This window comes from Procambarus clarkii, chromosome 82 (assembly GCF_040958095.1).
Source record: "Procambarus clarkii isolate CNS0578487 chromosome 82, FALCON_Pclarkii_2.0, whole genome shotgun sequence".
NCBI classification, from domain to species: domain Eukaryota; kingdom Metazoa; phylum Arthropoda; class Malacostraca; order Decapoda; family Cambaridae; genus Procambarus; species Procambarus clarkii.
This window is the reverse complement of record NC_091231.1, coordinates 1,519,316-1,534,107: the sequence shown is the minus strand read 5'-3', so window position 1 is coordinate 1,534,107 and position 14,792 is coordinate 1,519,316. Positions and strand designations below refer to the sequence as shown.

The 14,792-nt window shown below is 39.0% G+C and overlaps 1 protein-coding gene across 18 annotated transcripts in view; it reads left to right on the top strand.

Annotated features, from left to right (window-relative positions):
* Window positions 1-14,792, top strand: part of LOC123764254 (ATPase family AAA domain-containing protein 2) — a 184,430-nt gene that overhangs the window by 22,869 nt on the left and 146,769 nt on the right. For all 18 annotated transcript variants that reach the window (XM_069315765.1, XM_069315763.1, XM_069315762.1 and 15 more), the window contains exons 2-3: window positions 7,554-7,665; window positions 11,617-11,715. In XM_069315765.1, the coding sequence (XP_069171866.1) occupies window positions 7,554-7,665; window positions 11,617-11,715 (211 nt within the window). The remainder of the gene's footprint in view (window positions 1-7,553; window positions 7,666-11,616; window positions 11,716-14,792) is intronic.

Genomic DNA, 14,792 nt, shown 5'->3' with positions numbered 1-14,792 from the left:
TATGCTCGGAGCTCCTTAAAGTTACAAATGAGGTGGTAGAGGTACTGGGAGTAAAAATAAAGAAAATAAACTTGGTTATTATTTAATATACAAACTGCCAGATGCAATGACTGAGGAATTTGCAGAACAGATAAACAAAATAGAGAATAGCCTTGATAATTTGGAGAACCCGATACCTGAGATTATCGTCCTAGGTGCCTACAACTTGCCTAGTCTAAGATGGAGAATAGCAAACAATAATAATATACCAGGAAATCTATCGGGGCATAACCAACCACAGATTAGAGAACTGCTTAGATTCTGTGACAAATTTTCACTCAACCAGCAGATATCAGAGCCAACAAGAAATGAAAATATTTTAGATCTGGTCTTCACAAACAATTTATTTTATTTTTTTTTTGAGATATATACAAGAGTTATTACATTCTTGTACAGCCACTAGTATGCGTAGCGTTTCGGGCAGGTCCCTGGAATACGATCCCCGCCGCGAGGAATTGTTGTTACAACCAAGTACTGTACCCATTTTACTGTTGAGTTAAACAGAGGCTACAGTTAAGAATTTGCGCCCAGTAGATCCTCCCCGGCCAGGATACAAACCCATGACAAAGCACAATGAAGCCATAATCAGAGACATTACGATCTCAGATACCACATACTCAGATCACAAGCTCATTGAAGTGCAAACTACCATCAATACTCAGAATGGACCTGAAACAATGATCAAGCGAGAGGGGTTATTCAGTAAATTAAATTTTAACAATAAAAGGATAGACTGGGAGAAAATAAACAGGGAACTTACAAACATTCCATGGGAAACTGTTCTAGGTAATAAAAGTCCTACAGAAGGAATAGAAAATCTGACTTCGGAAGCATATCAAGTCTGTCTGAAACATGTTCCTTTGAGAAAAACCAGAAAGAGGTCCAGCATAGAAAGAGAACGCAGATGACACTATAAAAGAAGGAAAAAAATAGCGGAAATGCTTAAGCAGACACGACTTTCCCGTCAAAGAAGGAATAATTTAAATAGGGAGATTTAAGAAATCGAGCGGAAATTGAAACTCATATCAGACTGAAGAAAGGTGGTTAAAACAGAATGCAATTCAGGAAATAAAGAAAAATCCAAAATACTTCTACACATAGGCAAAATCAAAAGAAAAAACCACTGCCAGTATTAGACCTATTCGTACGAGTGAAGGTTCATACACAGGATGACAAAGAAATTAGTGAAATCCTAAAAAAAAGCAGTATGAGGATATGTTTAACACTCCAATAAACAACATGAAAGTGGAAGATCCAGACAATTTCTTTATGCATAATATCCAGACCCCTGTAAATATAACTGATATCAACACGAGTGTACTAGATTTTGAAAGAGAAATTGAAAACATGCCCATGCACTCGGCTCCGAGTCCAGATTCATGGAATTCAATATTTATAAAGAAATGCAAGGTGCCGGTAGCACAGGCACTCAGTATAGTGTGGAGGAAGAGCTTGGACATGGGGGAGATACCAGATGCACTTAAAGTAGCAGACATGGCCCCTCTACACAAGGGAGGGAGCAAAGCATTGGCAAAGAATTATAGACCAGTTGCACTAACGTCCCACATAATAAAAGTACAGTATTTGAGAGAGTAATTAGGAGTCGAGTCACCAGTTTCATGGAGACCAATGACCTTCACAGCCCAGGCAAACATGGATTTTGAACGGGAAGATCGTGCCTCTCACAGCTACTTGACCATTCGACAAAGTCACTGAGGCATTAGAAGAAAAATAGAATGCTGATGTGGTATACACGGACTTCTCAAAGGCATTTGATAAATGTGACCATGGAGTGATAGCACACAAAATGAGGTCAATGGGAATAACTGGTAAAGTAGGACACTGGATACTCGGTTTTCTGTTAAACAGGACACAGTGAGTAACAGTCAATCATATAAAATCGAGTCCAAGCGCAGTTAAAAGCTCTGTACCTCAGAGTACAGTCCTTGCTCCACTGCTTTTCCTTATTCTCATATCAGATATACACACAAATACAAGTCACAGCTTCGTATCATCCTTTGCAGATGACACAAAAATCAGCATGAAGTTGACCAATCCACACACTAGAAAATGAAGGGACGACGACATTTCGGTGTGTCCTGGACCATTCTCAAGTAGATTGACAATCGACTTGAGAATGGCCCAGGACGCACCGAAACGTTGTTGTCCCTTCATTTTCTAGTGTGGACTGGTCAACATACTTCAGCCATGTTATTGTGACTCATCGCCTGCAATCAGCATGAAAATTACCTCGGCTGAAGACATTGAAAAACTTCAAGCAGATATTGATAAAGTTTTTGACTAGGCAACTAGTGTTGCCTAGTTTTTGACTAGGCAACACAAAATAACATGATGTGTAACAGTGATAAATTCCAGGTTCTCAAGTACTGTACAGTAAAAATGAGGACCTTAAACATAATACAGGGTGCAAAACAATCAAATTTGCCCATAGTAGGAAAGCAACATGTAAAGGATTTGGGAATACAGTAATGATGTCTGATGACCTAACGTTTAGGGAGCATAAACCAAGCAAATATTGCGTCAGCCAGAAAAATGATCGGATAGATTACGAGAATCCCTTTTAAATCCAGGGATCCCATCACAATGGTTGTACTGTACTCTTCAAATCACTTGTAATTACCTAAGTGTAATTACCTAAGTGTAGTTACAGGATGAGAGCTACGCTCGTGGTGTCCCGTCTTCCCAGCACTCTTTGTCATATAACGCTTTGAAACTACTGACGGTCTTGGCCTCCACCACCTTCTCACTTAACTTGTTCCAACCGTCTACCACTCTATTTGCGAAGGTGAATTTTCTTATATTTCTTCGGCATCTGTGTTTAGCTAGTTTAAATCTATGACCTCTTGTTCTTGAAATTCCAGGTCTCAGGAAGTCTTCCCTGTCGATTTTATCAATTCCTGTTACTATTTTGTATGTAGTGATCATATCACCTCTTTTTCTTCTGTCTTCTAGTTTTGGCATATTTAATGCTTCTAACCTCTCCTCGTAGCTCTTGCCCTTCAGTTCTGGGAGCCACTTAGAAGCATTTCTTTGCACCTTTTCCAGTTTGTTGATGTGCTTCTTAAGATATGGGCACCACACAACAGCTGCATATTCTAGCTTTGGCCTAACAAAAGTCATGAACAATTTCTTTAGTATATCGCCATCCATGTATTTAAATGCAATTCTGAAGTTAGAAAGCATAGCATAGGCTCCTTGCACAATATTCTTTATGTGGTCCTCAGGTGATAGTTTTCTATCTAGAACCACTCCTAGATCTCTTTCTTTATCAGAATTCTTTAAAGATTTCTCACATAATATATAGGTTGTGTGGGGTCTATGTTCTCCTATTCCACATTCCATAACATGACATTTATTAACATTAAATTCCATTTGCCAAGTGGTGCTCCATATACTTATTTTGTCCAGGTCTTCTTGAAGGGCATGACAGTCATCTAAATTTCTTATCCTTCCTATTATCTTAGCATCATCAGCAAACATGTTCATATAATTCTGTATACCAACTGGTAGATCATTTATGTACACAATAAACATCACTGGTGCAAGAACTGAACCCTGTGGTACTCCACTTGTGACATTTCTCCATTCCGATACATTGCCTCTGATTACTGCCCTCATTTTTCTATCAGTCAGAAAATTTTTCATCCATGATAGAAGCTTACCTGTCACCCCTCCAATATTTTCCAGTTTCCAGAACAACCTCTTATGTGGAACTCTGTCGAAAGCCTTTTTTAGGTCCAGATAGATGCAGTCAACCCAACCATCTCTTTCCTGTAATATCTCTGTGGCTCGATCATAGAAACTGAGTAAATTCGATACACAGGATCTTCCAGATCGAAAACCATACTGTCTGTCTGATATTATATAATTTCTCTCTAGGTGTTCTACCCATTTAGTTTTGATTAGTTTTTCCAATACTTTCACTATTACACTTGTCAATGATACAGGTCTATAATTGAGGGGGTCTTCCCTGCTGCCACTTTTGTAGATTGGAACTATGTTAGCCTGTTTCCACCCGTCTGCTACGATTCCTGTACACAGGGATGCCTGAAAGATCAGGTGAAGTGGAATGCTGAGCTCAGATGCACATTCTCTCAGAACCCATGGTGAAACGCCATCTGGGCCAGCTGCTTTGTTCTTACCGAGCTCCTTGAGCATTTTTTCCACTTCGTCTCTAGACACCTCTATGTGTTCTATGTTGTTCTCTGGAATTCTTATTGTATCTGGTTCCCTAAAGATTTCATTTTGTACAAACACACTTTGGAACTTTTCGTTTAGTGTTTCACACATTTCCTTTTCATCTTCCGTGAATCTATTTCCCATTTTCAACCTCTGAATATTATCCTTTACCTGCAATTTGTTGTTTATGAATTTATAGAATAGACCTGGTTCTGTTTTACATTTGTCCGCAATCCCTTTTTCAAAATTTCTTTCTGCCTCTCTCCTCACTGCCGTGTAATTGTTTCTCGCATCTTTGTATCGCTGGTATGTTTGGGGGTTCGGCCTCTTCCTGTATTGATTCCATTTTTGTGTCTTTCGGTCTCTAGCCCTCTCGCAATTTCTATTGAACCAATCCTGTTTCCTAGTTCTGCATCTCTGTTTTGGTATAAATTTTTTTGTGCCTTTATCATATATTTCACAAAACTTGCCATACATCTCATTCACTTCCTTGCCTAGCATCAAGTCTGTCCAATTATACTCACTAAAAAAATTTCTAAGGTCACCATAATGTCCTCTCCTGAAGTCTGGTTTTTCAACTGCTTCAACCTCCTTATTTTCTTCCAGCTTATAACGCATTGCATACTTTATTCCCAAAAAGACATGGTCACTTTTACCCAAACTTGTGCTGTGCTGTCTTTGAGTACTGCTCAGTACTCACTTCCCCTTCAGAGCAGGAGAGATTGCTGAAATAGAGGGAATACAGAGAACATATACGGCATACATAGATGCAATAAAGCACCTAAATTATTGGGATTGTCTCGAAGCTCTCCAAATGTACTCGCTGAAAAGAAGACGAGAGAGAGATCAAATAATATACACGTGAAAGATACTGGAGGGCCAGGTCCCAAATCTACACAGTAAAATAACAACATACTGGAGTGAACGATATGGAAGAAAATGCAGAATAGAACCGGTGGAGAGCAGGGGTGCCATAGGCACAATCAGAGAACACTGTATAAACATCAGAGGTCCGCGGTTGTTCAACATCCTCCCAGCGAGCATAAGAAATATTGCTGGAACAACCGTGGACATCTTCAAGAGAAAACTAGATAATTTTCTCCAAGGAGTACCGGACCAACCGGACTGTGGTGAATATGCGGGCCTGTGGGTTGTTGTAAGCAACAGCCTGGTGGACCAAACTCTCACAAGTCAAGTCTGGCCTCGGGCCGGGCTTGGGGAGAACAACAACTCCCAGAACCCCATCAACCAAGTATCAACCAGACCAAAATTGAAATATGCAGCAGTTGTATGGTGCCCCAAGCTCTGCCCATATCTCAAGAAGCACATCAATAAACTGGAAAAGGTGCAAAGGCATTATTGAAAATCGATTCCAGAACTGAAAGACAAGAGTTACGAGGAGAGGCTCAAGGCGTTAAATATGCCAAAACTAGAAGATAGAGGAAAAAGAGGTGATAGGGTCACTACTGTACTTATAAAAATAATAATAGGAATTGACCAAATTGACAGAGTAACTCCTGAAATCAGCAGCCTCAAGAACAAGAGGGGACAGATTCAAGCTAAGGAAACAAAGGTGCAAAAAATATTAGAAAGTTTTCTTTTGTACACAGTGGTAGACGGTTGGAACAGATTAAGTGAGGTGGTGGTGGAGGCCAAAATGGTCGGTAGTTTCAAAGCATTATATGACGAGTACTGGGAAGACGGGACACCACAAGTGTAGCTCTCATCCTGTAACTCACTTGGGTAATTACAACTAGGTGAGTACAAAGCAAGAGTTTGAGTCACGTTTGTATTGATACCATCTCACATGGATGTTGTCCAGCATGATGACACAGACAAGGCAGCTAAAACTGCATGTGATAAGCCTGAAATTAAGTTGGATATGGGCATTCTAATCTGTTGCAAAAACCACAGTATTTCAGGAAATTAGGGATGGCAGAAGAACAGTTACTGACACTTGTAGGGCAGAAAGCACAAGTGTAGAGAATTATGTTGTTTAGAACCGAGAACTACAAGTACAGGCAGCACTTAAAATCCAGTAGACGGTATGACATTATAATTGCCAGAATTCGCCTGGAATATTGATATCTGTGGCAGGAGGCTGTAGGTAATGAATCCCCCAATGGTGAGCATTCTAATTCCATTGTGTTATTCTACTCTCCTTGAATAACATACCATTCCTGGACTTTGATTCATAAAGCAGTTACGCAAGCACCTGCAAACCTGTACATCTTTTCTCAATCTTTCGTGACTTTGTTTACAATTATTTAACAGTTAATGAGCTCTGAAGCACCAGGAGGCTGTTTATAACAATAACAACAGTTGATTGGGAAGTTTTCGTGCTTGGAAACTATTTATTAAATGTAATCAAAGTCGTCAAAGATTGAGGAAAGATGTACACGTTTGTAAGTACTTGCATAACTGCTTCGTGAATCTGGGCCCTGGTTCCCTGGTGTTCCTGTGTGTATCCAGAGCTGAGGGGGGGGGGTGGAGAGAGGTCCCAGGTACTGTACTTTGGGGACTGTTTGGTAGCTTGTTTCTTGGGAACCACAGTATGATCTCATACTATGGAAATTGTAGTAAAATGTGTTGGTACTCTTTAGTGGTGTTATTTTTTTAATGCACCTCACATAACATAGGTCCACCTAGAATGTCGATACCTTTCTCAAGTGTACATACACATGCTTCTTAGCCATGTAACTTTTAATCCATAATAAAATGTGTTTTGACCTATTCTTCTTAAACTTTGAAATTGCAGTAAGAATCCAAATTCCAGCAACTCAAATTTTTGCATAGTTTGAATAAATTTGAGTTTGAACTTTCGACTGCTATACTTGAATAAAGATTCAAAATACAGTACTGTACTGAGATTTGTGGTGAATGGAAACCTGAATAAATTAAAAATTGTACATTTTTTAACTTTCCATGTGAAAATTTGGCCGATTTGAATTGTGGTGGGCTCCATATTTGAATTATGGAGCATAGAAAGAAAAGTATTATTAATTCATTATTGTACAATGATATTAAAAAACCCTAAAAATTTTCAGAGTAAGATCCTTAAAATATGTACAGTACAGAATTACATTTGACTCCAAGGTCAGAAGTCCAGTTTGACTCTGGATCTCATTATAGTATATAGATATTATGATATAGATCCTATACACACAGTACCAAGCTTATCAATTCTGAATGTTGTTTCTCAAAATAAATATTCAACCACTTATCACCTCCCATTGCAAATCTAATATTTGTCACAGGTGTGTGTAACGCCAATGAAGCAAAAATAGTTTTATTTATTGAATGTTATTCTTCAGCTGTTTTGGGACAGCGACGATCATCAACCCGCAAGAGTACGCAGGAGAACAAGTGTGTCTGTTTCTTTTAAGGGGGCCACAAGTCCCAGGTCAGCAACCAGCAGGTCTCCAGGTAAGATAATGTCCTAAAATATAGTGAAATGTAGAAAGAATAAATGAAATGATGACATTAAGATAGAATAAAAAATAATATTTGTAGAAACAGTTGATTTATATAAAGAATGCATGGGAAAGAAAACAACCATGCTGTGCTATCAAAATTTTAGAGTTGGGGGGGGGGGCCCCATTGGTTGCTCTCACCGAAAAAACTAGTTTGTAGGTACAGTATAGTGAACAATTCAAAACTCCTGCTGGTACACAGGGCTCACATCATGTTCCTCAGGCCTTTAGTAAACAGCTGCCATCTTGAAAAAAAAAATGGTTTGCGTCACTCCTGGCTGTGAGAGCCTCGGTACTGCCAGAGTAACCAAGACGTGCAGTTACAGGAGGAGAGCTACACTCGTGGTGTCTCGTTTCTCAGCAAGTTTTGTCATATGGTGCATGCAGCAGGAGCTTACAGCACGACTGTGCAGGTTGGCGGCCACACCACCATGTAATAATTGTGAATAAAGTAAGTAACTGCAATTAACTGCAGTTATTTTGCAATTATAGTGTCATAGATGATACTGACAAATAAAAATGATGTACAGTACAAGGTTCAGATATCTGTGAACACAATGCTATGATGATCACAGTTGGAGGCAGAGTTCGAAGTATACATCCGAGGTTTCCTCTATCTACTCATCAAGCCATTTGACTTCATGTTCCTTTAGAAAATAAACTTGGAAAATTATTCATATTTATGATTTAGTAATAGGAATGTGATGATGATAGCAGTGTTGTGGCTAGACTTAGTGATGTGTAGTGGACTGAAGGCATTTTGCTGCATCGGGTGACATCTTCTGCTGATGTGTGCTCATAGCGTGTGGCTGTATACTGTGCTTGGATTTCATTACCACATCCACCAGAATTACTTGGTGGTTCATTATGGTCGATAAAAATACTGTATAGATTTATATGAAGTGTGTATATAGTGAAATTAAATAACAAAATTCCCATGCAAGGAATTTGGCATTTGGGTGCCAAAGCATACAAAAGTCTGCGTGAAGAATGTACAGTACCTCTGGGGAGGGTCAGGACAACGACCACTCTAGGAAGACATTGCAAACGACTACAATAGAGGGAAAAAAAATCACAAATGCTAAAGCAGATACTGTCTCTGTCACAACAAAGAAAAATATATCTAAACAATGAGATTGAAGAAATGGAGTAGATGCTGAAGTGATCATACCTGTCTGAGGAAATGAAATTCGAACAGAAAAGTATATAAGAGATAAAGAAAAATCCAAGATGTTTTTTCACGTGTGTGAAGTCAAAATCCAAAACCTCTATCGGGATTGGACATATACTTACAAGGGAGGTTCACACACACAGGATGAAACAAATTATTGTCTTAAAATACCATTATGAGGCTATGTTTAGCACCCAAATAAACAACATAAAGTTAAAGAGCCGGGCAGCTTTTTTATGAACAATATACGAACCCCCTGACCATATAACTTATTAACACAAGCTCACAAAACTTTGAAAGAGAAATTGAGAACATGCCCATACACCCGGTCCTGGGTCTGGACTCCTGGAATTCAGTATTCGGGAAGAAATGTTAAATTCCAGTAGAACTAGCACTCGGTGTAATATGGTGGAAAAGCTTGGATATGGGAGATTCTGGAAGCACTTAAATTGACAGATATAGCTCCACTACACAAGGGAGGTAGTAAGATCTTGGCAAAAATCTATAGACCCATAGCATTATGGTCTCACATAATTCAAGTTTTTGAATGAGTGATTAGGAATCAAATCTCCAGTTTTATGGAGATTTTACAACTTTTTGAGATTTTTCATTGAACTTTACAACCCAAATCAACATGGATTCAGAGCAGGATGATCCTGTCTTTTGCAATTACTCAACCACTATGAAAATCACATTGGAGACAGAAAATCCTTCGGGAATCAGGGTGAAAGATCTGGGAGTTGATAACACTCCAGACCTGTTTCCTGAAGCCCACATAAAAAAATACCATCAGCAGCATATGCAAGGCTGGTAAACATAAGAACTGCCTTTAGACACTTGTGTAAGGAATCATTCAGAAACTTGTATACCTCATATGTCAGACCAATACTGGAGTTTGTGGCTCTAGTATGTAATCTAGATATAGCCAAACACAAAAGGAAGTTAGAAAAAGTTTAGAGATATGCCACCAGGTGAGCCCTCAAGCTGAGGGGCATGAGCTACGAGGAAAGACTACTAGAACTAAACCTCACAACAATGGAAGACAGAAGAGTTAGGGAAGACATGATCACCACCTATAAAATTCTCAGAGGAATGGACAGGGTAGATAAAGATAACCTATTTAGAATGGGTGGTATGCAAACAAGGGGGGGGCAGGTGAAAACTTAGTACCTAAATGAGCCACAGAGGTATTAAAAAGAAGTTTTTCAGTGTCAGTAGTTAACATTAGAAAGTGATGTTGTGGAGGCAAACTCCATACACAATTTCAAATGTATATATGATAGTCAAATAGGCTCAGGAACCTCTACACCAGTTGATTGACAGTTGAGAATCAGGACCAGAGAGCTGGAGCTCAACCACTGCAAGCTTAACTAGGTGAGAACTATGACAAAATCACAGAAGCATTAGAAGAAAATTCCAAATGCAGATGTAATATGCACATGCTTAGCAAAAACTTTTGACAAATGTGACCATGGTGTTATTGTGCACAAAATGCATTCAAAAGGAATTGCTGGCAAAGTAGGGGGATGAATTTTTAACTTCCTAATAAACAGAATGCAGAGTGTAAATAGTCAAAACGGAAAAAATCTGGCTCATCCACCATGGAAAAACTCAGTTCCCCAAGGTACCGTACTTGCATCAATAACTTTTCTCTTCCTTATATTAGACATAGACAAGGATACAAACTATTGTACTGTATCATCATTTGCAGATGACACTAGAATTTTTTTGTGAGTAGACAGTGTAAAGGACTCTGATGTTAATCAGGTCTTTCAATAGGCCACAGATAATATGTTTAATGAAGAGAAGATTCGCTCCGGCACTATGGTGAAAACAAAATATAAAAACGGAGACCAGATATAAATACCACAGTCAAATCACACTGTAGAATGAAAAAGCATTGTAAAGGATCAAGAAGTAATAATGTTGGAAGACCTAACCTTTTAAAGAACACAAGAAAGTAGCTGTCATGAATGCAAGAAAAATGGCAGGTTAGATAACAAGAACCTTTCAAACGAGATGCCATATCAATGATACTTTTTCAGATAACATTGCTCTGAAGGGTGGAATATTGTTGCATACTAACAGCCCCATTGAAAGCCAGAAAAATTGCTGACCTTGAGAGCACACAAAGATCCTTTGCTTCTAGAATCCACTCTATAAAACATATAAATTACTGGGACCAATTGAATGTTCTAAATCTATTCTCTAGAGTGCAGGCAATATAGATACATAATAATTTACATATGGAAAATGTTAGAGGGACTGGTTCTGAATCTGCACATGGAGATAACATCACATGACACCAGTAAGCATGCCAGGATGTGCAAAAGAGCCTCACAGAAATCCAAAGGTGCAATATGTATACAATAAGTATGCCAATTGAGAGCTCTCTCATCATCAAAGGCCCAAGACTTTTCAACATTTCTGCTACACATGGGGGGGCATAACTGGCATCTCACGGTGTTAAAGAGAGAACTCGATAAATGCCTCTAAAGGATACCTGATCATACGTCAGGCTGCGAGCAGCCGTGTCCAACAGCCTGGTTGACCAGATGACCAACCAGGAAGCCTTGTTAGAGACCTGGCTGCAGGGATGTGGATCGTAGAAACTACCACAAGGTATGTTCATCTACTGTATTATAATTACTGTGTGTTCATCAAATGTGAAGGATGGGAAATTGAATGTAGCTAAAATTAGCTTATGTAGTTATTTTTCTTTTTTAAATGCAGGGCCCCCTAAAGATGAAACTGTGATGAAGGCCAAGGGTGAATCTACCTCACAACAGCTTGCTCGTATGTCTGTCGAGTCTAGTGAAGAAAGTGAAAAAGGTAAGATGCGACTAAAGTGAATGTATAGCACACAGTACGTAGAGTATATAAAACACCAGTAGTCTTGCTGGGATTTAGTGTGTTGTCAACACATCTGTGCTCTCCCAGAGAATTTAAGGCTTTTGAGTATTATTTACCTACATATACCTGAAATGCATTAATTAATAAATATTAAAATGTTTAAGAATGTTAGTAGTATTGTACTATATTATGAATATCTGACTCACTGAAGTGCTATATGTAACCATTTCAGTATAATAATTTAGTGGTGTGTAGGGTTGTGTTTAAAGAGCAGAGATGTTTGTGTACCTGGAGCCCTTGCCAAACCAACCAGTTAGGGTGTGTGTGAGAGTGCATTCGTTCATTTGGTGAGAGAGAACACTACTACTATAACCACACAACCATGAGATAAGATCCTCTTATCTCATGGTTCTGTGGTTTCTTAAACTGTTATTGCTAGTCAGTTTTTTATTTTGATCAGTAGGTTTATTGCTAGCCATGATAAATGTAGATATGTTAACAGATTCAATAATAATTGCATTATAGCTACTTTTCTTGAGTGAGCAGGATAGTGGATATATCCATTCATATAACTGAACATACTGTACTTGTAAATGTACAATGCTATACAGTCTATATTAATGTACGTACAGTATTGTAAATACTGTATATACAAAATTGTAATTAAAATTGTGTAATCTTGCCATAACACAACAGGTGGGAGCCAAGAGCAGATATGGAAATGTTCTCATTTGTCAGTGTAATCAAGTACCGTAGTGGTATTTATACATGATATTTTGCACTCAACACCAGCTAGTGTTGTTATAGGTTGTCCAACTGTCATGTTTTTTTGCATTGTATTGTATGGAAGCCAAAATTTGAACCAGTTGTTTATCTTATCACTTATGTTTCCATGAACTGTACATGTTAAAGCATGTGAACAGTATAGCCTTATGGTTAATGTTCCTTGCTTTTGGTGCATTACAACCTTTGGCTCGGACTTAGCAACTGGGAGCCTGTCAAAATTTCTGTACTCTAAAGGCAATTCAGCCAAGAGAGGTAATACAGTACTGTGCCTGAAATTGAAGAAAAATGTTGCCAGCATTTGTGTAGACCCTTTAAGCTCTATTAAAATCTTACAATTTTAATGGTGGCTGTTTTCAGGGCCTAAGAGATTGGAAAATTGCCAGATGTTTTATTTTATGAAAGTCCTGGAGAATTCTTTGAAATTTGTGGTGAGGTTTATAGGTAGGTAAAAATTCATATTTGAAGGATGTTCCTTCAAATTCATCTAATGATTCAAGGAATCATTCTTTGAATTCCTTGAATGAATGATTCCATTACCTATTAAAATCTACAATGATCGATACAAAATTTAAGTTTACTATTTTAGCCATTCTAAATTGCTGTAAATATTAAGGTACTGTATACTCCAGGCAAGTTACCAAATTTGTTTATTGCATACAGTATGTCCTGGAACAAAGGTGTGTGTGTGCATAGTTTCTGAGTGTGGTCGTGTAGCTATCTACCTTCCTTCCTTGTGGCTACCCTGTGGCGGTTCTGGGGGTCAACGGCCCTGCGGACTAGTCTCCGATCAGGCCTCCTGGTTGGTCGTTTGGTCAACCAGGCTGTTGGACTACTGGACACATGTAAGCTGATCCCCATGTACATGAACAAAATTCATGACTAACATGATTGGTCAGTGTAAATTGAAAGTGGTTTGATTAGAGGAAAATTAAGGACAAAGAAGGATTACGGTATATTGCTGAGGTTAACCATTTATCTGTGGGGAAAGCCTTCTCCCTATGAGCTGTTGTTTGTGAGATTAGCTGTGATGGAAAGAGCTTGAGGTAGCTATCTAAACATGATCCATGATTCACTTGTACTGACCTGTATAACAGTGATCTTGCTTCTTGCACTGTTGGCTTTTAATCTCTGCTTGCTTGAGTGGCTGGGTACCACTCCTTCGCTCCATTCTCATCCCAGCCTTTTGTCCTCGTATCCCTTCCAAGTTCTACTAGCTCAGCGCTGCTCTTAATAATTACCATATCTCTGCCTACAGTATCTGTAAATTCCCGAAACATTGCACACCATTTCTGTTGACCCACTACAATCGTAACTTCGTGCCATATCTGACCTTCCTGTTATACCATTTGTTCTTAACATTTAGCTGATGCTTATTTCATCTCCCTAGTATCACATTTATTTTTTCTGGCATATAGTTTAACAACCTTATTACACACAGAAATCACAATAGTGTGATGCATCAAATGAACAAATCCACAAGGGGCCATGATGAGGGTTTGAACCTACCTCTGAGAGGATCCCAGATGCGTCTTAATCGATTGTACCACAACACTGTAAAAGAATTGCAACTGGGAGTTCATCTGCCCCTCACACGGATCCTGCACTCTCTCCGAGAGACAAATCAGGGTTTTACACACTTCCCCTGTGCACCTGGGCTCTGCCAATAAGCTGTTCCTCATCACCCTTACTTCATTACACACACAAATCACAATAGTGCGATGCATGAAATGAACAAATCCGCGACTGTGTGCGCCGATTCTCAAGAAGGCGATGTCTTTGTTCTTTGCTTCTCGCCTTGCGTGCCAGCAGGCTGTGCTCGCTCTCTTTAGAATCTGCTTGGGCCCTGGCTCAAGTGGATTCTCAGAGGAATTAACTTTGATAATTTTATTAGAGAGTATTAGTTAGGGGAGTTCTAATAAACAATTTAGCATGAGTGGTATGCGAACAAGGGGACACAGGTAAAAATTTGGTACCCAAATGAGCCGCAAGGACATTAGAAAAGCTTTTTCAGTGTCAAGGTAGTTAACAAATCGAATGCATTAGGCAGTGATGTGGTGGAAACAGACTTCTTACAGTTTCAAACGTAGATGTGATAGCCCAATAGGCTCAGGAACCTGTACACCAGTTAATTGAGAATTGAGAGGCAGGACCAAAGTGCTGAAGCTCAAGCTCAAGCTCTGCAAGCACAACTAGGTGAGTACACAGGTGTTGAGAAAGGATAGCTCCTTAGGGCTAGATTCCATTGTAAAACCCAAATCTTGGTGGACACC